Source organism: Monodon monoceros, unplaced genomic scaffold (genome assembly GCF_005190385.1).
Source record: "Monodon monoceros isolate NGI ecotype Baffin Bay Population unplaced genomic scaffold, NGI_Narwhal_1 Super_Scaffold_20, whole genome shotgun sequence".
In the NCBI taxonomy this organism is placed as follows: Eukaryota; Metazoa; Chordata; class Mammalia; order Artiodactyla; family Monodontidae; genus Monodon; species Monodon monoceros.
This window is the reverse complement of record NW_021703777.1, coordinates 48,229,791-48,257,071: the sequence shown is the minus strand read 5'-3', so window position 1 is coordinate 48,257,071 and position 27,281 is coordinate 48,229,791. Positions and strand designations below refer to the sequence as shown.

Here is a 27,281-nt window from a genome sequence, read left to right as displayed (position 1 = left end):
CATAACAAGTTGGCAACCTTTCTGTAAAGGGCTAAATAATAAATATTTTTAGGCTGTCAGCAGAGCATGGAAGCAGCCATAACACAATATGTAAATGAATGGGCATAGATGTATTTCAATAAAACTTTTATTTATGAACACTGAAATTCGAATGCACTATTTTATTTTTTAAAATTTATTTATTTATTTATTTTTGGCTGCATCGAGTCTTAGTTGCGGCACGTGGGCTTCTCTGTAGTTGTGGCGCACGGGCTCCAGAGTGCGTGGGCTCTCTAACTGCAGCACCAGGACTTAGTTGCCCCGTGGCATGTGGGATCTTAGTTCCCCGACCAGGGACTGAACCCACATTCCCTGCACTGGAAGGTGGATTCTTAACCACGAGACAACCAGGGAAGTTCCGAATGTACTATTTTTTGTGTCACATATTATTCTTTTTAAAAATTAAAAGAAAAATTTTTAAATCTTACATAATTGTTATAACTCAATTAAAAAACCCCACAAATGTAAAATCAGGTGCCATACTTGGCACATGGACCATAGTTTGTCTATCTCTAGCATGAAATTATCTTTATTTTTATTTTATTATTGCTTTAATGGTAGACATTTTTTTAACATCTTTATCGGAGTATAACTGCTTTACAATGGTGTGTTAGTTTCTGCTTTATAACAAGTGAATCAGCTATACATATACATATTTCCCCATATCTCTTTCCTCTGGCATCTCCCTCCCACCCTCCCTATTCCACCCCTCTAGGTGGTCACAAAGCACCGAGCTGATCTCCCTGTGCTATGCAGCTGCTTCCCACTAGCTATCTATTTTACATTTGGTAGTGTATATATGTCCATGCCACTCTCTCACTTAGTCCTAGCTTACCCTTCCCCCCTCCCCATGTCCTCAAGTCCATTCTCTACATCTACGTCTTTATTCCTGTCCTGCCCCTAGGTTCTACAGAACCACATTTTTTTCCCAATTCTATATATACGTGCATACAGTATTTGTTTTTAGCATACAGTATTTGTTTTTCTCTTTCTAATTTCTTCACTCTGTAGGACAGACTCTAGGTCCATCCACCTCACTACAAATAACTCAATGAAATTATTTTTAATTATTTGAAATATTCATATTAAAACACAAAGCTTGGGCTTCCCTGGTGGCGCAGTGTGAGAGTCCGTCTGCCGATGCAGGGGACACGGGTTCGTGCCCCAGTCCGGGAAGATCCCACATGCTGCGGAGCGGCTGGGCCCGTGAGCCATGGCCGCTGAGCCTGCATGTCCGGAGCCTGTGCTCCGCAACGGGAGAGGCCACAACAGTGAGAGGCCCGCGTACCGCAAAAAAAAAAAAACAAAAAAAACAACAAAACCACAAAGCTCAAAACGCAACTTGGTATCCTGGACACTGCAACAGAAAAAGAACATTATTGGAAAAACTGTGGAATCTGAATAAAGTCTGTAGTCCAGTTAATTGTACTGTACCAATATTAATTTCTTAGTTTTAATAAATATATGGTGTAAGAATGCTTACTTAGGGGAAATTGGGGTTAATTATAGACGTCTTCTATAACTCTAAAAATATTTCAAAGTAAAAAGTTAAAAAAGAAAAAGCAGTCACTCAAAACCAGATTTTTAGATCCTCTTTAGGTATCAGCACTGTCTAACAGAACTTTTTATGTTAACAGATGTGTTCAGTATCTGGGCTCTCCAATATTGCAGCTACCAGCCATTATGTGCTTAACAAGGAAGCACTTGAAATATGACCAGCCTACAGCCACAATGGAAAACAATAAGGGGGATCCTCAGAAAACTAAAAATAGAACTACCACATGATCCAGCAATTCCACTTCTGGAACTATATCCAAAAGAAACACAAACACTAACTCAAAAAGATACCTACACTTCCATGTTCGTAACAGCATTATATACGATAGCTAAGACATGGAAAAAACCATCCATGGATGAATGGATAAAGAAGCTGTGGTATGTATACATATATGTATATATGTATACATACCACACACATACACACACACAATGGGATATTATTTAGTCATAAAAAAAACAGAAAAAAACACGAGGAAATCCTGCCATTTCTGACAAAATGGATGGGCCATGAGGGCATAATGCTAAGTAAAATAAGTCAGACGGAGAAAGACAAAAACTGTATGATCTCACTTATATGTGGAATCTCAAACAAACAAACTCATAGAAAAAGAGATCAGATTTGTGGTTACTAGAGGTGGAGGTGGGGTGGGGGGGAATTGGAGGAAGGTGGTCAAAAGGTACAAACTTCCAGTTACAAGATAAGTAAGTATTAGAGATGTAATGTGCAACATAGTAACGGTAGTTAACACTGTTGTATGATACATAGGAAAGCTGTTAAGAGAGACTAAATCCTAAGAGCTCTCATCACAAGGAAAAATATTTTTTCTTTTTTCTTTTTTTTAAAAAATTGTATCTATAGGAGATGATGAATGCTAACTAAATTTACTGCCGCAATTATCTCACAATGTATGTAAGTCAAACCATTATGCTCTACACCTTAAACTCATATACAGTGATGTACATCAATTACATCTCAACAAAACTGGGAAAAAATTTTAAAAATGGGCAGTTTGACTGAGATGAATTTTTAATTTTATTAAATTTAAATAGCACATATAGTTAGTGCCTACCCTTTTGAACTATGTATCTCTGTATTTTTCTCATTATTTTTAAAACAAAAAAGACAGTCGGAAGTGAAATCAAAATTTAAAAATCTTTGGTAATAATTTTTTATTTGAACTAAAAGCAAACTTTTGATGGCATTATCTTATTAAATTAAAATGAGGGGCTTCCCTGGTGGCGCAGTGGTTGAGAGTCCGCCTGCTGATGCAGGGGATACGGGTTCGTGCCCCGGTCTGGGAAGATCCCACATGCCATGGAGCGGCTGGGCCCGTGAGCCACGGCCGCTAAGCCTGTGCGTCCGGAGCCTGTGCTCCGCAACGGGAGAGGCCACAACAGTGAGAGACCCGCGTACCGCAAAAAAAAAAACAAAAAAAGAGACTTTTAAAATTTATTTATTTTTAAAATATTTTTATTTATTTATTTGGCTGTTCCTGGTCTTAGCTGTGGCATGTGGGATTTATTTCCCTGACCAGGGATGGAACCCGGGCCCCCTGCATTGGGAGTGTAGAGTCTTAACCACTGGACTACCAGGGAAGTCCCCTTTTCTTTACTTTGAGAGAGAAAAATATACCTGATGAATAAATTTATTTATAGTAAATTTAAGATAAAAATCCATTACAGCTTCTAAAAAGATTTAAAAAATAATAATGCCATTCTAGACACAGTCAATACAATAGCATTTGAATTAGTACTACTGTCTGTCTATCTGACCCAGCCACAGAGTAAAAGTATTAGAAAATAACCAAGAGTTTCAACATCATTTGTATAAATGAGCAGCTGCAGAATGTCAGAAAATACAAACTTACCTGAGGGACTTGGAGCAGGTCTCTGTAATGGTGGTCTAAAACCTGGAGCTTTGGAAGTATCAGACTGATGTAAAGGATCTGAATTTGGCAAATATGAGGATTTTCCTGATAGCATAGATTCTGGTGTTGACTGAGATGAAACAACAGATCCTCCCCAGAAGGCATGAGCAGAAGTAGGGCTATTTTCAAACAATGTGCTAAAGGGCCCAAATGGTAAGGGGGCACTGAAATTGGGAGCAATAGGCTTATTTGCTGGATGTATTGAATTTTGACAAGCACTTTGTGTACTTAAGGTCGAAGGTAGCTGGACAGAAGAGGGAACACTGTGAGGTCTTTTAATGTGATTGACACTGAGGACTGCAACAGATGAATTTTGCACAGGAGCTGGATTCTTGTGAGGGGCAGCTGTGCCATGAGAGGGTGGTCTAATAGCAGGGGGTTCCATTTTAGGCGGAGGCTGGGAGCATCCCATTTGTGTCTGAGGCATAGGGTAAGTCACTGGGGCAGTAGAAGGCACCGCCACTGGAGCAGAACTTGTTGTTACTAAAGGAGGAACAGTCATTCTAACTTCCGGGGGAGGAACCTGAGACTGCTGAAGAGGTGGTCTTGGCTCCTGAGAAACAGATCCCGGAGGTTGCTGCTGAGTAGAATGAACTGATGAACTCCCAGAAGAACTGCTGCTGTTTGGAGGTCTACTGTTTGTTGTTTCTACTACTGGTGGACTACCTGCTTCCTGTTCAGAGGAAGATGCCCCTTTATTTGGAGATGCTGTTCCACAATCCAAAGGGCTGTTTCTAGAAACCCCTCCTGGCTGGGCTGGTGGTGATGGGGAAGATGGGGATGATACTGGGTAGTGTTCTTTGGCAGTAGGCATAGGATATGTGGCATTTGTGGGTGCAGTGCTGTTGTTACTTGCTGTGGTTGTGACTGTTGTTGTGGTGGCATTGGATGTCTTCACAACTGTGACGAAAAGCTGCCTTCTAACAGAAGGTGAACTTGGACTGCCATTTGTAGATGTACCAGGCACCGTTGAAGCTGATGAACTGGTTGTAGTTGTTGGACTTGAAGTTAAAGAACCTGCTGAATTCACCTGAGAACCACTGCTATTCTGATTGCTATGGCGAGGCACCATGTGAGGCTTAGGCGAGTTAGTAGCTCTGGCAGGGCTCAAAGGCCTGACAGGAAAAGGACCCCAAGTGGATTGAGCTGGTGGAAAAGTACCTCCAAAGTGCGTCATGGGCAACCTTGGTGGACGGATCTGCTGGAAAGTCTGAGCAGCAAGCAAAGCATGTGCAAACTGTGGAGGAGGATATGCTAATGGAAGAGAAACTGGAAAACCAGGCCTCACATTATTCACTGCGTTCTTAATGGTTTTGTGAGTAGATGCAGAAGAAATTGCAGGCACAGTGAGTGCTGTGGCAGTTTGAGATGTTGATGACAGAGCTACAGTCGTCATTTTAATTCCCATTAAGGAACTGTTAGCAGCAGTGGTGGTAGGTGCTGACGACCCAATTTTGGAATTTGCTGAGGAGCTTTTCAAACGATTCTTTGGAATAAGTTCATCAATTTCTTTGTCTGGATCCTTGATCAGAGCATTGATCAACTGAGTTGCTTGTCTTGTTGATTCAGTGCCACCCCTATAAGTTGACAAAAAAAAAAAAATTAGGTCCAATTTCCCCTTTTTAATATGTAAAGCCTAAATTAATTCATGTGTGTATGTGTATGTACACACATACAGAGAACAGATAAAAGTTAAGAAGCAATTTTCTATTTTTGAGGTATTATGCAAACAAAGCAATAAACTGTCCTGACACACCACGATATTTTTCAAAGGAAAAGTAAATGACTTCTTTTCCCAAAAATTTAATTTCACTATTGTTTCCTCAGACTAAACAATCATCTTCCTACTGTGAAATACATTCTAGACAGGAAAAGCACTGCACTTAAAATCCTACGTAATCCATATTGTTACCATGAAGTTAAACAGCTGATCAATATTAAAAGCAGTACAAATAAGCAAGAAAAATAATACCACTGAGTAAGAAAATAGTATTTTATTTTAAATCCTGGTAGCTAAGATGACCCCATTTATATTTATTAGTGGTTTCTCTATTAGTAGAGTGATTATTATAACTCTTTTGGACAGATGTCTCAAAATGAGAGAAGAATCCTGATAATTACAACGATGGCCATAAGGTCAAACCCCAGTCTTGGATGTTCAGGAAAATATTTGATTGAAAGGAAAGCCTTATGGAGACCCTAAGGGGAAAAATACTTATAAAGGGTATCTACTTCCCCTCTTCTCTGGATAAGGCAAGTTGTGACTACACCTATCCCAGGGGAGGGATAAACAAGATAGGAGAAGGGGATAAGTGCAAAACAGAGCTGGGTAATTGCTTCCTTCCTCTTGAGGCAGGCTAAAAAACTATCTGTCCTTCTATTACTGGGAAGGGCACCTGTCTCTCACAACCAAATTTATGATTTCTTAGAATATCATCTTTACTCTAAGTGTATTCAGGCACAGACATGTTCAAGTATTCAATTTAAAACAAATATCCACTTCAGATTTAAACCTATTACTGAGCTCATATTCTAAGGATACAATCTCAGAATAACAAATCTCAAATGCTAATTTAAGAGAAAGATGGAAAACTACAGATTAGAATGTGTTAGAAACCCATTCCTTCTTAAAAAGCTTTTAAGAATGTCATATTAAAAGTTTATATAAGGAAAAGATTATTCAAACCTTTGTCATACACACACAAAAGAAAAATTCCTTTAAAGCCCTTTGAAATACTTCATAAGAGCATATAAATAAGAAAAAAAAAACTGTAAAGGTTATCTTAAACACGAATCAAATTCCCATTTAAAAAAGTATGCTGTTAAATACAAAGTTCCATTGAAAACTCAAATGCTTATATATATTGATAATTAAGCTCTAGTGCAATAAAATACAAAAGAAAAAAACCGTAAGAGACAAAATTTTGCCTTATAGTTATTATCCGGTCTCCTGTCTTGTCTTTCTGCTTATCAATATCTATGTGTGCACCAGTGAACTCCCGAATAGCATTAATGTTACAGCCTCCTCTTCCAATCACTCTGGATATCACAGTTGATGGAACAGATACTTTCTTTGACCTGTTTAACAGTTGCAAAAATAAATTAAGATAAATCATAATTATCAGTGGTTACAATTCAAATAAGAATTATTGCTAAAATATGTTCCTGTAAAGAAAAGAGAAAGAGAGAGAGAGTGAGCTTTACCACAGCTTCTCATCTCATTACCAAAAACTGTTTGCTTTTCTGACTTTCGTCCTTCATTAATATCTGTGACGCACATACATGTAGATATACGCTGTGTTAATGCAAATACTAATGGCAAATAAAAGACAGGGGTTCCTGCCTACATATACTATGTAGAAACCAAGTAAGAAAACTACAACACGATGTTGTAAGTGCTCTAATAGGGTATCATAAAGACACATTGGTTGGGGCATCTAATCTACCCCAAGGAGTCAAGAAAGGCTTCTTGTGGGTACCTTTGGGTGTTTGACTCATATTCTTGTTTTTATTCCCTAATATATAACTGAAAGGATGATACTAAAAATTCATTGTTGCCCTGCATTCTTCTAGAGTCATTAACATGATTATCCACAAATATGGAAACTTGCTAAGGGACGTTTAGTTGTGTGAGGAAAGAGAAAAGCCTGCTGGAATTCCAAAAAAGCAAAACCCACCTAACACCTACAAAATTACATTACAATTTTAAACATTCAGATTCAGGAAAGGTAGATATAAATTTCTGACAAGTCTAAATTAAAGAATACTTCTAAAAGAAAAACAGTATAACTCTCAATAAAAAGAAGGAGCCAACTGTGCTTCAATGAATAAGTAAATTATTTATTTAGAATAGATTAAATATGAAATTATACGTTATTTTTTTAAATGGTAAGGTATGATCCCTGCCCTTTTGTATACATAACTAAGTTACTTAATAATTCCTTTTTCCCTAAAGAACATAATAATCAGTCAGTGATCATTATTTTAAGTTAGTTAAGAATTTGCTTGCATACTACAATATAAAATACATGCAGGAAAACTGAATTCTCTTATTTTTGTACAGAAAGTATTCTGATGTTGTGATTTCAGTTAGTTCAAAAGAATGTGTGTGAGACAGAGAAAGAGATAAAGATAGAGATGGGGGTTGAGAGGAAGTGTTGGCCCAAAATAAGATAAAAAATGTACAGTACATCTTGAGATTAACAGTAATAAGCTTGGTTCACTACAGATTTTGTTTTAAAACAATCAAGAGTTTAATTTTTTTGATGGAATTTCTGGAGAGTTCCTTAAAATAGGTTATCAAAGATTTATAATGGATCACATCCTTTCTAGGTCTGTGGTATTTACCACCTTTTAGTTTCTGGGATGTTGTTTTACTTTTTAATACATACTTTTTTAAAATTCCAAGCAAAACATTTTAGTCCTAAAACCCCTGAAATAAAGGTATCCTATGATTTGAAGAATAGTTTAAAACCAATACTTAATTCATTCTCCAAATATTTACAAGTATGTAGTAGACACTACATATTGGGCTGAGGTTACAAAGCTGAACAAGACAATCTATCACCTTGAATAAATTAGCTCACTACCAAATACCAATACCTATGGGGGTCAAGCAGACACCACAATGATCTAACTTTTTATGTAAAATTTCTCAATTTTAAAAGTGTTAACATACACTTTTTTTTTCCATCTAAAATATAGTACAGGTCGTCTCTGTTGGCCAGATGCAGCCTTGGGCCACCAGTTTGTTTGCAACCTCTGGAAGAGTTAGGGGAATTTAACTGTAAGGTAAACTATGCTTCATTGTGAAATAGAGCACATATAAAAATGAGAAAAACAATCAAAGAAATAATCAGTCACCTTCTTACAACTTCTTTCCATCCTTCTTCCCTCTTTTGTCCACGCTTAGGGCTTGCTACTGTTAATTTCCCATTTGGAGAGGAAAGGGGAGATGGACCAGATTTTGTGCAAGTGGAAAGAGAATTACTGGTCACTTCACTGATAGTCTCTGACAATCTTTAACAGGGAGGAAAAACACATTAAATATAGAAGAGATGTAGAATTTTTAATGATAAAGGCAATCTACTACATGATTTTATTCTTTATTTTAAGAATACTATGATGAATAAATGAGAAACTTATTTTTCACTTTTCAATACTTAGCATAATATGAAGGGCCAATTTTAAGAAGATATTATCTAGAGGTCAAATTTAGCAGAACTGAAATACAATAATAATCCCTGAGAAACCATAATTAATACTTTTCATGGGTTAAGTTTAACAACCAAAATGAAGAAATTACACAGTAATTCTTTTTTTTTTTTTGCGGTACACGGGCCTCTCACTGTTGTGGCCTCTCCCACTGCGGAGCACAGGCTCCGGACGCGCAGGCTCAGTGGCCATGGCTCACAGGCCCAGCCGCTCTGCGGCATGTGGGATCTTCCTGGACCAGGGCATGAACCCATGTCCCCTGCATCGGCAGGCAGACTCTCAACCACTGCGCCACCAGGGAAGCCCCACAGTAATTCTTTAATTCAAATGAGATCTTGCCTTCTTTAGAACAAAGACAAACCCTTATTTTGTCAGTTGTTCATCTGCCTGCTTTACTAAACAATTCAGCAACAAAGTATTTCATAATGATACTATAAATCATGAAAATGAAAATTGAAACTAACTTTATTGAAGCCTTGCCAGAAACAGATTTTCTCTCCTCCTTTGGAAATGTAACCAGAACTGATGGCTGCTTCTTGCTGGTCACAGTGGTGGTGACCATAGCAGGTGAATGATTGTCACTCTTTCGGCTGCTGTTGCTGTTACTGCTTTCATCACTGCAACTGGAAATTCTCATGTTATCACTGTCTCCACTCTCGCTGGTACTGCTGCTCTTGGACTCTCCATTCACCTTCTCTGGCTGACTGTATGAGATTGGTAGTGGATCATCAAATATAATTTGAACATTTTCTGGAGTAATTTTATTTTTCCTGTTTTTCCTCTTTGAACTGGTTGTAGTTATGGTATTGTTTCTTTTACCATGGGAACCTGCCAAAGTGGTCCAGGTTGCAGATATACCTATGGTAGTAGTGGTTGTGGCACTTGGAGGCTCTGTCAAGACTTCAGGCTCATCTGTAGAAGTAGCAATACTGAATTAGCAAGTTCTAGCGTTCTTGGCATATATTTAGGTTTAAGCACTGGACAAAAATAAATGCTGAATTTACTTTACTACTACTATTAGATATAAAGTTATCAGTCATTCCAGCATTCACTGGTAATGAGATAAATATGATTGATCTATTCTCTCTGTCCCTAAGTTCTAAACAACGCACAGTAGGCAGTTATAAAAAATATTTCAGGGACACTTTGGGAAATATGAATATGTACCATATATTACATATTATTACATAATTATTAAATTTCTTAAGTGTAATAATGTTATTGTGGTTATGTAAAATAATGTTCTTTTTCTGGGAAACACTGCTCAAGTATTTAGGGGTAATTTCGTATGATGTGTACAACATATATAAGACTATTCAAAAAAAGAGAGAGGAAAAAAGATAAACAAATGTGCCAAAATGTTATATGAATCTAGGTGACTTACAGGCGTTCATTATACTAATCCTTAAACTTTTCTGTAGTTTGAAATTTTTCAAAATAAAAGGCTGGAGGAGGGGGAAATTAACACACACACACAGCATAAATATTTGGTGGTTTAATGACAATGGTTCTTTCTAACAATATCCTCATCTCAAATAATTTTTTATTTAGAATGTAGTTAAAAATAATTCCCTCATTTAAGAAAAATCTGAATATGGTCTTGGCTGTAGATGAAATTATGGAATTACTGTTAAATTTTTAAGGTATTATAAATGGTATTGCAATTATGTAAGCAAATGTCATTCCTTGGATGTGTGCTGATGTTTTATAGGTGCAATGTCAGATGTCTGCAATTTACTTTCAGACTGCTTAGGAAAAAACTATGTATGTATATTTAGAGAAAAAGATAAAGCAAATATAGTAAAATGTTTATTTTTAAATTAGGTGAAGGGTATTTCAGGTGTTTGTTTCATTATTCTTTCAACTTGTGTGTAGGTTTGAAATTCTTTATAATAAAAAGCTGGGAAGAAGTCAAAAAATGAAAATAGCATATGAACACTTTAGGCCTTAATAACGTAGAGATCTTTTTTCACCTTAAGTTACTGATATTTAAGGAAATATAATTTTGAGTAGAATGTATTACATGAAACAAATTAGATGGTTTAGAGAAAATACCTTCAACTTTATGCTTTTCTTTTTCTTGAGCAGCTTGGAGTTCAAAGTTTTCTTTATTTTTGGCTTCAATCTCTTCTAGTTTTCTTCTTTGTTCTTCTTTTTTCTTTCTTCTCTTCTCCTTTCTCTTTTCTCTTTTTGCAGCCAAAGCCAGCCTCCGGCTTTCTTCCCTTAACTGTTAAAGAATCAATAAAACAGAATTATAACACTGGAATTTACCTTGGAAAAAAGTTGTCACATAATGTCATTTTATCATTAGGGGTACTGGGATACCATACAATTCAAAGTCATCTTAGTTCAATTCATTGTTTGATCAAGATCATACTCAAATCACTGTAAAGAGAAAATAATATTTTTAAATGTCAAGATCAAATTAATGATAAAGACAACCTAATTTCAAAATGGATGAATGATAAAGATATACATAACTTCATAATCACTATGGAAATATAAATTAAAATAACAAGCTACCATGTTTTGTTCATTAATTTGGGAAAATTAAAAAAGATATCAGCTAGCAAAAGTTTGGGAAAATGAATTCTTCCCTACACTGCTGTCAGTATAAACATTAACATTTTTAGAAAGGTAATTTGAAAGCCTCCTATGAAAATTACAAAGTGCTTATCCTAAGAATATATTCTATAAAATGACTACTCTAGTGGAAAAATATAGGCTCAATACTTTCCATTGCAAAGTTGATTACAATACTAGTAAATGGAAGCTAGGTAAATCCATGGGGTGGGGAGAAGTTAACAAGAGTATACATTCACAGAATACTAGGCAGCCATTAAAAGTTATAAATGTATACCTGGGAAAATGCTCACAATTTACATTTGCTAGGAAAAAAAAGGCAAATTGCAAACCAATGATCTCATTTGGTGGTGGGGGTGGGGGGGCGGTGCTTTATGTGAATCTATCCAGGATACAAATCAAAGGTTTACTAGTGATTACCTCTAGAGCATGGGCTTGGACAAGAAGTAGCAGAAAGATGGTGACTTTCAATTTTACTTTATATAACTGTACATTGTTTCTATTTGTTAAACTGGATACATATTACTTTCACAGTCAAAAAAACTAGGAATAAGTTTTAAAGTCAAATAACATCTCTTAATAAGCTATTTTAACTATTAAATTTTCCTCTTTGGCTCATAAAATGGTAAAATCATCTACAAACTCTTTTGTTTGCATGTTCTCTAAATGACATTTTCAAAGTACATATTCCTTGATATAATCTAGCTTTCTATATATTTTATGTATATTTTAAATATGTGTCAAAACAATGATACTTAGTTTATGGAAAATGTCACAATATCCTAACTACTGAAAGCAGCGCTTAAAGACAAACTTATAAGCCAAATCAGACTTACTTTTCTTGAGAAAAAGTCTGACTTTTTAAGTCTCTAGCTTTTGCTAGACACTCCTCCTCCCTTTTGAAATAATCCTTGTTGGGTGCCTAAAAGGTTTTGCCCACCTTGAAAGTTTTCACACCCTGGGGCAATGCACCATAATTACATTCTCTTGGGTAAGAGATATGACTTTTGTTTCCGAAAAGGTAAATAATTAAGGAGAATCTATAGAACACCAGATACTTTCTCAAGCAGATGGATTTTAGGAAAGAACACAAATGGAAACTGGAGATATAAAAACTGTCTGCATAGTACCTACCCCCTAGAAATTTTTGCTGGTCTTCCAGAAGTACCCAAGTTTCCTCTGAAGACCAGTAAGGGAGCAGCTTTTGACCTTTCCAAAGGACTGAGAAGAAAACAGTAATTGGTGACCTTCACACCCTAGTTCACTACAAGGAAGGAGTACTACCTGATTGGTGAGTTTGAAAGAAGGAACTGAGCGTGTATGACTCAGCTCATTCAGCCTTGCTTTAATGTAGCTAAGCTCCTGTCCTCAGGATCCGTATACTTTCTACATCTCTGCCTGAGCTCCAGTGAGGGAGGCCTGGGGTTGATCTGTTTTGCTGACTTTCAAGAAATAAATAGCTAAGTGTAAAGGGAAGAGAAGGAGTAGAAAGGGGGGTGAAGGGTGTGCCAAAGAAACATTTTCAAAGCACCTGTGGCTACAGATAGATACTAAGCCTCTCCAATTTAGAATCAGGAATAATAAAACTGATATTTCATCTATATCACATCTGTATGGAAAAAAAGCCAGGAAATAGATTTGGGGGGATAAAAATAACAAGTGAGGTTTAAGACTTTTGGCTCGGCCAGATGAATTATTAATTTTGCTTGATTTTTAAAATGTGTCCAGTGGTAAGAAATAATTGTGATTGGTATTCAAGAGGGGGGAAGAACTTTTAAAAATAGAAAAACTAGGGCTTCCCTGGTGGCGCAGTGGTTTAGAGTCCACCTGCTGATGCAGGGGACACGGGTTCGTGTCCTGGTCTGGGAGGATCCCACATGCCGCGGAGCGGCTGGGCCCGTGAGCCATGGCCGCTGAGCCTGCGTGTCCAGAGCCTGTGCTCCGCAACAGGAGAGGCCACAACAGTGAGAGGCCCGCGTACCGCAAAAAAAAAAAAAAAAAAAAAAAAAAAAAAAGGAAGATCAAATGAGACTTTTAGAAAGGCATATATCAGGCAGAAGAAGACAATCAGGAGAAAGCAGCTTCAATGGGAGAAGAGTTTCATAAAGGAAAGCAAATCAACACTGGTAAGTATCACAAAGTATCAGTAAGGACACAAGTATGAGATGTCTAATCTTATTCTGGATTTGGCAATAAGATGCCATTGGTGACCTCTGCCATAGTTAGTTCACTGAATTAGTGGAGAAGTAAGCAGCAAATGGTCCTGGATGGAGAATTACAAGTAAAAAAAAAAAAAAAAAAGGAAAAAAGAAAAGTAGAGTCAACAAGACACAGATTATTCCCTTAAAATATTTAGATAAGGAAACAAAATACTAAATTTGTGGTATGGTTTCATTAGGATAGTTAACTTCATGAAGTTGTAGAAAGAGGGTAGGAGTTAATGAAACAGCAGGCACTAAAGTATGGGAGAGGTGGTAATAAATGATACAAGATCCGAAGGAGAAAAGATGAAAACAGAGTATTTAAACCATGAGACTCGAGTAAGTCTGGAGGTGCAGGTAAACAGGGTTAGAAATTCAGCCTACATTCTATATTTTCTCACAAGGTACATGCCCTAGACCTCATTTCACTTACCGGGGAGCTGCTACATGTTTGTGAGCATTTGTGGGGGAGGGTAGAGGTTTTGAAGAAAAGAGTCAAATTGCAGAATAAATAACCTCATTGTGGAAAAGGAAAGAAAGGGCACTAGGTCCAACTGATTTTTTCTTTTGTCTGCAGGATCTTAGTTCCCCAACCCAGGCCCCAGCAGTAGCGAAAACACTGAGTCCTAATCACTGGACTGCCAGGGAATTCCCTAACTGGTGATTTCTAATTATAGATTCAGGAAACAAATTGATGTTTGAGAGTTAAGCTTTTTAAGATGAGAATTTAAGGATTCAGGGAAAGGCAGTCCAGACTAAAGAAATACCATGTGCAAATCTGTTTTTTTCTTTTTTTGGCCGCACCTCGAGCCACGTGGGATCTTAGCTCCCTGACCAGAGATAGAACCCACACCCCCTGCATTGGAAGTGCGGAGTCTTAACCACTGGACCGCCAGGGAAGTCCCCCATGTGCATATTTGGATACAGTTATGTGAATGAGATATGTGAGGAGTAGAAAACCATAGTGAGTGATGAGCCTAGAGAAGACAGGAAGAGCCAAATGTTTTAAATTTCCCATGCAGACAACGAAGACTGAAGGATTTCGAGTAGGGAGTAAAGGCAATCATATCTGTGTATCAGAAACTATGGGAACTGGAAAAGTTACACTGGAATAAAGAAGGATTAAACTGAAGGCAAAAGATGACAGAGGCAAAGGTATTTATTTATAGACAGACTGTTAAGAAGCCTACTGCAATACTTCAGGTGAGAAGTGATAATTTAGGAGAGGATGGAACAGAAGACATAAAGAGACTGCCAAAGCTCAATTAAAGGTCATGATGATGATACTGATACCATTAATATTTAGGGGGTTAATATGTGCCAGATACTGGATTAAGTTAATTTACTACACTAACTTATTTGATGGATATAGAGAATGCGGAGCAAAGATAATTGAGAATCTGAAAACTACATCAAGATTTCAATTATTTCTGAATTCAGTAGTGGTATCAATAACAGAAAAAGAGATCAAGGAGTACAGGGGAAGGGAAGGGCAGGATCCAGCAAAATTTTTTTGATAACTGTACTAAGCATGGTTCTAGTCTCTTAGGACTAAGCAGAAGACAAAATATCCCTGCCCTCATGAAGCTTACATTTAGTTGCTGGGGGAGGCACACAGATAGCAAACATAATACATTATACAGTTTTTTAAAAAGGTGTTAAGTACAATGTAAAACAGGAATACTGGAGCAGAGGAAGAGAAGTGTGTATATGGGGACATATAGGGGAACATGAAGGTGAAGTTTAAGTAAACATTTAAAAGATTTGAAGTACAGCAGGCAAAAAGAACAGTCAGTATGTAAGCTGTATGTTCAAGTAGGCCTGGAATGTTTAAGTAGGTCAGTCTGGTTGAGAATAATAGAAAATGACTTTCAGAGAACATATCAGGAGACTTCATCATCTAAGGTCCCACGGGGCATTTTAAAGACTTTTTATCTTTTACTCTGAGGGAAATGGCACTGTAGGGTTTTGAGCAAAAGAGTGATTTGATTTAACTGATATAGAGGATCACTGTAAGTGTTAAATAGAGAACAGACTGGAGAGCAATGATGGAATCAGGGAGATCAGTTAAATGACTACTGTGGAAATACAGGTAAAAGATGATATTAATGACTTGAATCAGGGTGAGAAGTGATAAACAGTGACTAGGATCCTTGATATAGTCCTAAGGCAAAGGTAACTAGATTTTCCAACACAATGGAGGACAGAGAGAAATCAAGCATGATATTGATATCTTTAGCCTGAGCAATTACAAGACAGAGTTGTGGGTTTGGAGTGGGCAAAGATCAGGAGTTCACATTTGAACGTAAGTATGAGATGTCTAATTAAGTATCCAAAATGACATGTTGAGTAGCTAGCTAGATATGAGACTGGAATGTAGGGAAGAGGTTTGGGCTAAAGATATAAATTTGGGATCAGCTAGTATATATTTAAAGGTAAGAAGCAGGATGAGATGACCAGTGGATAAAGAAGATCATGTAATAAGCTAAATGACTTGCCAACTAAGAGGAGAGAAGAGGAGGAACTAGAGATACAGAAGGAACATTCAGAAAGATAAGAGAAAAACCAAGAGTGTGTAGTGTAATGAAGGCCAAATAAATAGAGTATGTCAGGTGTTATTAGGCTTAGTAAGATAAGGATAGAGAAGTAATCACTGGAATTAGCTAGTGAGAGTCCCCAAAGACCGTAAAGGCGTAGTTTTGGTGGAGCTGTAGGAGTGAGAGCCTGGTAGGAGTAGATTCAAGACAAAAAAGAATTGGAATACCCAAAATAGACAAGTTTTGCTGCAAATGGGAGCAGAAATGGGCTTGTAGCTGAAAATGGGGGGGCGGGGAGGTGCGTGTTGGAAAAATCAAAAGTTTTTTTTAAGATTGGACAAAGAAGCTTATATGATGATGAGGATGATCCATGAGAGGGGGGGAAATGATATAGAAGAAAAGAAAACTGCCGGTACGCAGGCCTCTCATCGCTGCGGCCTCTCCCGTTGCGGAGCACAGGCTCCGGACGCGCAGGCTCAGCGGCCATGGCTCACAGGCGCAGCCGCTCCGCAGCATGTGGGATCTTCCCGGACCGGGGCACGAACCTGTGTCCCCCGCATCGGCAGGCGGACTCTCAACCACTGTGCCACCAGGGAAGCCCCACAACAATGTTTTTGAGTAAGGGATGGCAGACAGAAAATATGATGTAGTTCACAAACGGAGGGATTGCTTACAAGTTTATCTAGTAATTGGTAGGAAATATATGGGTACAGGGCTTGGTGGGTTGGGGAGATGGGGTAGGGGAAGTCTCTGGCAGTTTTCTTCTGGTGCTTCAGTTTTCTTACTGAAGTAGCATGCAAGGTCATCAGAGGTTGAAGAAGAGAATGTAGCAGAAGTCACAGGATAAAGGAGAAAGAACTAATGGTCTAGAAGAGTGGGAGAGTAAATTAAACTAGGGAAATATATAGTATGACTACTGGGCAGCATTAAAGGGTTCACTTTCACACATTTAAAGTAAAATTAGTCATCAAGGTTGAATGCTTTTTTTCCTTAGACACCTTTAGTTACTAGGCTTCAGTAAAGAAAAGGGAGAAAGAAAAGAGTAAGGCCAGTGAAGGGTGGTATGATAAATGGATCCTACAATTTATTGGTAGACAGAATGTTTTTAGGCTTGCTGGAGGTAGAATTCTAGAGGGAGTAAAGCTGAAAAGACAAGAGGTGATAATCAGAGAATGAAAGGTATGAAACTGAGATTGTGAGGTGGGCATATTAATAGCTTCAGTGGTGGCAAAAAACCCAACTGAACACATCTATTAGGAATATTTTAAAAATATACCGTACATAGCTCCCTAAAAGATTATGAAAGTTTACAAAGAGAAAAAACAATAAGTGATAAAGTAGAGGGGTAAAACATTAAAAATGCAGACCAATAATACCCACTATGGATTCTAACAGCCCAAAACATAACCTAGTTGTTAATGTCCTAAGAGAACAAGAAATTAACTGCCAGAGTATTCCACAGTTAGACCAGATGAACTGCTCTAGAGCATGGACTCTTCCATATAGTGTTTGCTGCATAAGGATAAGGGAATCTGGTAAATATAATGAGCAGTATTCTCAGCAGCAATTTTTACAAACCTATTAACCAACATTTTCAAATTAGAAAGGTTGATCAAAGGAGCATTTTTACACAAGTTACCCATGCAGAACATCCAAGTTAAACCAGACAAGACGACTCCAATGATATTTCTAAATCAGAAATGGTGGAGCCAGAATGTACTGAGCCTCAAAAGGCAAAATGGTGTATTTTTCCAGATGTAAATCATACATAAAAAATAGTGAACCAAACCCTAACACATCTCAATCTGATAATTTTTCAAATAGAAATAGAAAGGGGCTGGAGTTCAGGAAAGAACAGTCTCGTCCACAGTCTAGAATTCTATCTATGTACCATCCCCATTCAAAACTGTTTATAAAGTATCAGTCCATGCAGAAGAATTTGCAACTAATTAATTTTTGATTAAGAATTAATACTGGAAAATAGGGCTTCCCTGGTGGCGCAGTGGTTGAGAGTCCGCCTGCTGATGCAGGGGACACGGGTTCGTGCCCCGGTCCAGGAGGATCCCACATGCCGCAGAGCAGCTGGGCCTGTGAGCCATGGCTGCTGAGCCTGTGCTCCGCAATGGGAGAGGCCACAACAGTGAGAGGCCCACGTACCGGAAAAAAAAAAATAAATAAAACTGGAAAATATGCAATGACATTGAAAGAAATTCCTTTTGAATTGCTTTAAATCTGAGGCTGTGAAAGCATGAACATCTAGGTTAAGAAAGACTGGCAAGAATTCAAGGAAAAAACACTTATGTATTGCTGATGGTGGTAGGAAAATATTCTGAAAGTATCAAATTTAAAATACACTGACCTAAGTGAAGAAACTTACTCCATAAAAATAAAAGCACCAAAATATAAAGAAACATGTATAATGATGTTTATTGCAACATTATTTGTAGTGACAAAACTGGAAACAAACCTACTATGGAGTATATTATGCAGTTATAAATCACTATCAGCTGACAATATTCTTCACTTATTGAGAGAGTTGAAAAGCAAGTATTAGAGTAATATGTTCACATGATTCTAATTTTTAAAAAGTACAGTTTTCATATACATGGATATTTATTTGTTCAACAAATGTTTACTAACATGCCAGGCACCATTTTGTAGTTCATACAATCTACTAGTAGAGAGAGACAAACAAGATAACTAAGTAAAATACAGTATTTAGAATATTAGAACATGAAAATAAAGAAGGGAAGAAGAGTAGGAAGAATGTGAAAGGGAGACTAAAATATGAGGCAAGTGAAGTGACATTCAAGGCAGAAGGCATAGCAAGAGCAAAAAGGATGGTCATTATGGATAGAGCAAAGTGACCAAGAGAAAGTAGTGAAATAAGATCAGACAGGAGTAAGAAGTGGTGTGAGTGGGCAGAACATGTAAGGTCTTAAAAGGTTTTAAAGGTCAGAAGTGAGGACTTTTAGTTAATTACCATACCAGGTTTTGAACTTCAGTTACCTTACAATGATGGCGTATGCTTTTCTGTTAGTTATCTTTGCATAGTTCACAGTTTAAACTGAACACATTATTGTAATAAAGAAAAAAGAAAATAAATCATTGAAGTTGACTGAGAATAGACATGCACAATAGGACATTCCTAAAAGCTGCTTCTTGACTTTGATCCACAGGTATGCAGTAAATCTCTAAATGTATTTCATGTAACGTATAAACAACAAAGGTATGAAACAATTAAAGATTTTGTTTAAAAACAGATATCTATGTCTCAGCTATAGAAAGGATGTCTTCTAAGATTTATAAAAATGCAAAAAGAAACAATATTATGAAATAAATTAGCGATTCTAACATCTAAAAATGAGAGAGTAATGCAAAAACAGGATAATATTATAAGAAGAAAGCACTAAAATGTAGGTTGACTTCAATTAAGGGAGGAGAGGAAAGCAGGGAATTTAGAATAAAAAAAAGTGGATTTAAATCTTAGCCTAGCTTCGGCAAGTTACTTAACTTCCCATAGATTCAGTTTCTCCATCTGTAATATGAGGGTAATAATATTTCTTACAGAGAAGACTCAAATAATACATATTCTGTCATACAACTTGGCCCTATTATATTGCCTGGTATTTAGTGAACATTAAATAAATATTTGATGAAACTGAATATTAAAAATAGGTAAAGTATAGTTACAATAATTATAACCATATCTGTTCTCAATGTGTTCAATTAAAACTTCAAAGTGGCCAAAAAAGCTAATTTTCATTTGATCAGAATCTAAACTAGAAAGTTTTTAAAATGAAGAACCTCTGGGGCTTCCCTGGTGGCGCAGTGGTTGAGAGTCCGCCTGCCGATGCAGGGGACACTGGTTCGTGCCCCGGTCTGGGAAGATCCCACATGCCGCGGAGCGGCTGGGCCCGTGAGCCATGGTCGCTGAGCCTGCGTGTCCGGAGCCTGTGCTCCGCAACGGGAGAGGCCACAACAGTGAAAGGCCTGCGTACCGCAAAAAAAAAAAAAAGAAAAAAAAAGAAGAAGAACCTCTGATTTTAAATATATTTTTCAGAATACTATATTTTCACATTGACTTTAGAACAAAATGTTTAAAATAATTCATACTTTCTTTATGTGAGATGAAATATATAGCTTAACAAAGTCAGTAAGTCTAATTAAAAAGAATGGACCTGACTCAAATGAAAAATGTTATATATACAATTGACCTGTGAACAACACTGTGCAGGCCCACTTTATGTGGATTCTTTAAAATGAATAAGTACTACAGTACTACATAATCTGTGGTTGGTTGAAATCCATGGACTTGAAACTGCAGATATGGAGGGCCCAAGTGTAAAGTTACATTGCTTTTCAACTGCATGGGGGGGGTTGCCCCAGCCCCCACTATCACTGCATATCCTTTATAAATCTAAAAAGTATATGTTAAATTTCATAGCATTTTTAACCTTTTTTAAAAAGATGAAATATGGCAGAATATATATTCCATAATATTCAATACCAACCAATTCTTTTCCTACTATTACATTATAGAGTACAGTTATTGATAGGAACAGAGAGTAAAGAAGCAGCTATGGGACTGCCCAAACTGTACATTGTTTGGAGTGTTTTACTCCCCATGGGAATAAATGGGAATGATACTGTAGTGTGCCTGAAAGAGAAAAATACAAGAGAAATCATCCATTTAAAAAGGTACGCATTAAAGGGCAGGAAAGGAATAAAGAGGAATAAAGACACAGACGTAGAGAATGGACTTGAGGACACAGGGAGGGGGAAAGGTAAGCTGGGACGAAGTGAGAGAGTGGCATGGACTTATATATACTAACAAATGTAAAATAGATAGCTAGTGGGAAGCAGCCGCATAGCACAGGGAGATCAGCTCCGTTGCTTTGTGACCACCTAGAGGGGTGGGATAGGGAGGGTGGGAGGGAGATACAAGAGGGAGGAGATATGGGGATATATGTATATGTATAGCTGATTCACTTTGTTATAAAGCAGAAACTAACACACTATTGTAAAACAATTCTACTCTAATAAAGGTGTTAAAAAAATAATAGATATACAATAAATTTCATGCATTTAAATCGTACAATTTTATAAAAATAAAATAAAAGAAAAAGGTACGCATTAAACATTCCATCAACTGGTCATATTTCACTAGTTGGTCATGGCTTGGTAGTGTATGCCTTCCTAGTGTATTTGGTACTTCTGATAAATCCACTGGCAACAAATTACAAGGTCTAGGATCAATGAAGTACAGAGTTGGATGGGGATTAACAGAACATTAGTTGAAATAATTGAGCATTAGAGGCTAGGTTCCCTGACTTGCAGATCAATGCAATTCCTACAATAACATTTTGTTAATTCGATTATAAAGAAAACTATTTTAACGATATAATGATGTTTAAAATACTCATAATCCTCTCCACTATTTGAGCCAAACTTGGAGAGAAAAATCATGTACACAATTTAAAGCAAAACCAAACCAAAACAAAAAAACACAGATTACAAATTAGGAGGAAGAGAAGCTGAAAGGAAAAAAGTAGGTATTTTTCATATGTAAAGGTTACCATTACCTTTTCCAAGTCTAACTCCTCTAATAAAATGCTGGCATTTTTGTTTGCTTCAGCAGCCTGTCTATCTTTGGCTTGTACTATTGACTCCATACAAAGGTGGCACTTCTTCAGCATCTCCTAAAATGAAAAATTAAGATGTTTCCAGACTCAAAAAATTAACATTTAGAGAGATTCCTGAAAACACGAAAATATTAATTAAGGTACTTGAATGAACATAAGCAATAAAGATCAGTAGTAAGGCAAAAAAAGAATGCAAATAAAAACATAATTTAAATGGTATATTTTTAAAAATACAGTAGCAAAGAGCCTCTATTGTTCTTCAAAATAATATCCATTTGACTAGTACTAAAATTATTTACTCCTGTTATTTAAATATAAGAAATCATACTGTAAATAGAGCTGCAATAATCTGTCAGTTGGTTAATGGGCTAAAGGAAAAGGTCAACGTCAACAAAAAAAAATGGGTTTAAAACAATTTAAAATACTTATTTGGCAAGAACTGTTCTCAAATATTTAAGCTTTGTTGCTATAACTTCTTGTGCTGGAATCATTCATAAAAAGCACGTATTTATAGACATCTCAGTGATTTCATTCTTAGAACACACACTTTTTGACAGGAAAGGGATATTTCCCTGTTAAGACAAAAGCTTTATTTTTAATCTCTGCCCCCCTTCCATAAGGGGTATCTAGGAACATTAATTGTCATAAATGAATCTAGAGGCAGGCAAGACAGTGGATTAGCTATGTTAAGTAAAACTTACGGGAAAAAGCTGTTCACTATCATGTGATAACTGCTGAGAAAATGAAAGGCATTTTTAGATTTTCAGAGGCATTTCTTAGGATTTTATTCAAATATTTTGATTTCAATTAGAATTCTAAAGGGATTTATTTTATTTTCCTTACTTTCCCTGCAAAAATCCTAGCAAATTCATTCTTAAACTGACAATTACTCCAACTTTTATATTATGTTGAACATGTTAAGAGTTTTCTTGACCATAATTAAAAGTACTGTGTTAATTTTTGTTTAGGCATAAAAAAATCCACTGACTTGTTCCTCTCAGAAGAGATATCTGTCTGAATAGATTACAGCACTAATGAATAGTAACAATAATTTGCTTTAGATTGTTTAGTATTTACATTAAAATTAAATTAGCTTAAGTACTATTTAAAAAGATAAAGTAATTCTAAAACAGAAAATGTTTTATTACTTCATGAGGTAAGTAAATCATCTGAAGAGATTCTTAAATATCATACTTCATTCCCAAATCCTAGATAAACGAAAAGTGCTATGTACCACACATTATTGTTCAAACTAAGACTTTTTTTATCTTAGTGTGGGATATACATATATATGAAAAGCCAAATGGGATCCCAAGCTCATATAATGGGGATGAATTTAATCAGTATATTACCTTATCAGTGATCGTTGCTATGTATCTCATACATTCAGAATCTGATGGAAACTGATTGACTTCTTTGACTAAGTAGCGCACCACCTTCACATGACCCTAAAAAACAGATATCAGTGTCAGACTGAAAACAGACTCTATCAGGATTCAGTAAATCTAGTCTATCTTAACTAAGATTCCATTAACATTAGTGTCACAAAATAAAGACTTAAATTGGGTATTATTCGCACTTTAAATGAAAAAGAGACAGGCTTCGGTTCTAATAAGTTAGATAAATCTACATTGTTCATTTTCATCCTACCCTCCAAAAAAAAAAATACAGAATAACCTGACCTAAAATTCTAAACCATTCTGAATTTAAAAAAACAATAAAGTCAGTATGAAGAAATGCAGGATATGTGTGAAAGAAAAGAAAAACCTCATCTTTTTTTTTCTAGCTAATTCATTAGACCTGAGTATCGTGTTTCAATTTTAAGCATTAAAAGAGTAGAAATAACAATTTTGTTCTTTCTTTGAGATAAAAACTGAACGCATAGCACTATACTAGGTAGTGCAAAAGAAATAACATACACTTTCCTAAAGCTTGAGCGATGATTATATTATTCACTGTAACACAGTTCACTAAGTTCAAAATCTTTAGACCAGCCTTCAAGAGGCTCTCTACTTTCTCTAATCCACACTATTACTGACACAACACATATAAACGGATGAATAAACATCTGTTTATATTTAGTACATTTCCTCTATTGCATTTATTTCTTCCTTCTCATCTGCATCCTTTTGAACTATCCCTATCTTTTAATGAATAGCTTAAATGCCATTTGCACCTTTCCTTGATATCTCACCAACACTTCTACAGTATTTAAACTATTTATATGGGACAATTCATACAGTTACCTGACTTTGTGTGTGGATCCCTGATTATTATATTTTGTACAAAAAGCAACAGTTGGAATCTGTACAATGTAATATCCCTACAATTACAGTTGTACATGGTAGGTACTAAGAAAAATAATGGAATGAATACAAAGAGTATAAAAGATAAGTGCCTTTCTTAAGGAGCTAAGTCTATTTGGAAAGATGAGATATATGCATGTTAGATGTTAAGGTAATAACAATATATATTTGTCAAAATAAATGATAAAGATAATAATGAATTGTAGAATTTCTACAACCTTTAAGAGATCAGATATCTCAATGTGAACTCAAATGGAATGGGAAGAGTTTCTATAGAAGGGGAGATTTACACTGTACCCAAAGAATGAGTAATTTTGGAAGAATGAGGAAGGACATGGGCATTCCCAAGATGAGAACAAAGGTGCTATGAGAGACAATGACAAAAGACCAAGCAAGGAGAAGACTCCACATTAGGGACTCAATGAGAGATGAGCTCTAAAAGCACTAGATTGGGCTTTGAATAACAAACTAAGATTGGATTTCAAAGGATTACAGAGACTGGGGAGACATGAAGAGGTACTTGAAGAGGATACTTAACATAGTGAAATGGTTTGGATGATAAACTTGATATGCTAGCTTGCTTGGAGAAGAGGTAGGTAGCCACTGAGAATAAGTTTGATTAGCAAGGAAAAAAAAATTCAGAGAGTCAGTGGGAAGGTAGTCTAGAACACCCAGGGAGGAGGTGGTATAAAGAACAAGAGTCAGAGAGAATAATAAGAAAAAAAGGAAAAGATGATTTTTTTACAATTTATATATTAAAAATTTTCAATACAACAAAATAATTTGGAGTCTATAAGAGATTTTACCTACGTGAATGACAAAACTCAAAATTATACCTACAGAATGACAAAACTCAAAATTATAATCCCTGGAATAGTAGTCTGGCTTCCCCAATAACAAATCAGACCTGCATTTAAGAGATCAACCAAAACATTAAATCAAATTACTTATACACAGTTCTGTGCTATGCATTACAGAAAGTTTCAATTTCACAGAATTTATTTCTACTTCTGAAGGTTTCAAATACTGGCAGCTGAATTTTCATTTTTCCTTTTTTCCTAGAAATTAAAGTGAATAATTAAAAATGAAATCAATTTAAGCTAAACTTTTCTCTGCTGTGCTAATACAAGAAAACACTCATTCATAAACAAGTAATTAATTACTCTTAGTTGGATTTATATTTTGTGAAAGATTAAGATTGCAACTAGATTTTGAAAATACTATTCGAACAACTTTTTAAAAGTTTACTTAGCTTTGACATCCAATATGGATACTATTAATGACTTTTCTGGCATACCTGTATCTACCTTTCAGTGTTGCCATCAGAGTGATTATTTGCTTATTATTTTACTGCTTTCATCACTACTGTTAGATCGTAAAATGAGAGTCTTTAGTGATAATTAAATTATGCACTTCCTAGCCTAAGTGAAAAATATCCAAGTGACTGAGGATGAAAGACTTCTACCTTTCTAAATGCTGCCATAAGAGGAGTTATCTTGCGGTTATCAGCTGCATCCACATCTGCACCTGCTTGCACCAGTAACTGAACCACATCAAGGTGTCCACCATTTGCTGCCAGCCACAATGGAGTGTTCCCCTTCTTGTTACGTACATCAATATGAGCACCCCTAAATGAATGACACAAATATCACTTTTAAATGAAATGACACAGATAATAATAAAAATCAACTATGAATTTTGTGAAAATATTTTGTAAAGGAAAAAACTGTTTAAAATATATAGGACTAAAATATATTTCTCTATCAGAATTACATTACAAAGAATTTCCAGTCATCAAATTAAAAGCCATTGAATCAAAACTAATGATATATCAATAATTGCTTTTCTTATTTTAAAAATAATGACTCTGTGCATAATTCTGAGCTTAAAATCCTGAGAAAATGTAAAATTTTCTTTAGTGAAGAATAACGATACATCCTGTTAATATCATAATATATTAAACAGTATCCTAGAGCACAAACAGTATCCTATGAGGTGATTATATCTTTCAGATTATTTGTATTCATGTATTTATATTATGTGGCTTCATAAAAGAATGAATCTTAAAATAACATGAAGGTTTAGCACTCAGTGGGCATCATGGTAGATAAGACTCATGGTAAATAACTAGTTGATAGTAGCTACTACTAATTACTACTGTTAGGACACCATGCAAAAGTCTTTCAGACTGTTAAAGTAGGAAATCTAATTTAGCAGACAAGCAACTTTGAAAGACTGGCAAGTAACTCCTAAGTGACTGAAAACAAAAAATATCCTGGACTCTATCTCATATCTTGAACAGTTCCATAACTGTCTCTTAAAAGCCCTAATTACAGAACAAGAAAATCAACAATGAAGCCTTAGATTATTGCCAGACTTACAAGACTTAAGGTTATATCTTTGCAAAACTGTGTGGGAGATGTGAATATGGATGACAATAGCTGGATGTTCAAATAGCTTATTATAGTACTTTAAAAGTGTATACACAGACAAAAAAGGAAGAAAAGAAGTATTTCTAGATTGCACTGAAATATATTAAACAATGCAGCATAGCTCTGGATGGGTGGAAAATAATAGAGATAGGTTTAAAACATTAAAAAATACACTGCAGTTTATAGAAGTAATCACATTTGATTTTTTAATAGTTCAATTTGCACAGAGAATAGTAATCACTAGTAATACCATGTTCATATATGAAGGGTATGGTAGCATCATACCTGCCAATGAGAAGCTCACAGAATTTATAATGCCCTTTATCTGCTGCTATGGTTAAAGCTGTATCTCTCGAGGAGGGCACTGGAGGAGCATTAACATCAGCACCTTTATCCAAAAGAACTCGGCCCACCTCTGCATATCCACCAGAGGCAGCTTCCATTAGCGGTGTGAGGCCAGTCTAGGTTTGGTGAAAAATAAAAAACAACAAGTAAGAGACCAGAAAGTACTAAAATGTTAAAGAACAACGATCTGGGGGAGCAATACGGTACAGCTGTTACAAAATTCACGACTAAATTTCAGCACTGACACTGCTAACCTCTCTCAGTTACAGTGAGGTCTACTGAAAGCAGATGATTCTACCTAATGTCCATTTGTTGGTAAAAATTTTAAGACACATGTACTTGGCATATAACTGGCACTTAATAAATGCTCCGTCTCTTCTCTTTCATAATACTACATAGTTTTCAGCTGATAACCCCAATGTCATTATTACCTATAAAAATCTATTGCTGAGGTATTTCAAGAGTTAATGCTTAACTGAGTCATACAGAAT

The 27,281-nt window shown here is 36.1% G+C and overlaps 1 protein-coding gene across 10 annotated transcripts in view; it reads right to left on the bottom strand.

The window, feature by feature from the left end:
• Window positions 1-27,281, bottom strand: part of ANKRD17 (ankyrin repeat domain 17) — a 161,735-nt gene that overhangs the window by 20,341 nt on the left and 114,113 nt on the right. For all 10 annotated transcript variants that reach the window (XM_029235291.1, XM_029235292.1, XM_029235298.1 and 7 more), the window contains 9 exons: window positions 26,731-26,906; window positions 25,479-25,641; window positions 23,060-23,155; window positions 21,648-21,764; window positions 10,797-10,968; window positions 9,206-9,653; window positions 8,391-8,546; window positions 6,456-6,605; window positions 3,468-5,104 (listed from right to left, as the gene is read on the bottom strand). In XM_029235291.1, the coding sequence (XP_029091124.1) occupies window positions 3,468-5,104; window positions 6,456-6,605; window positions 8,391-8,546; window positions 9,206-9,653; window positions 10,797-10,968; window positions 21,648-21,764; window positions 23,060-23,155; window positions 25,479-25,641; window positions 26,731-26,906 (3,115 nt within the window). The remainder of the gene's footprint in view (window positions 1-3,467; window positions 5,105-6,455; window positions 6,606-8,390; window positions 8,547-9,205; window positions 9,654-10,796; window positions 10,969-21,647; window positions 21,765-23,059; window positions 23,156-25,478; window positions 25,642-26,730; window positions 26,907-27,281) is intronic.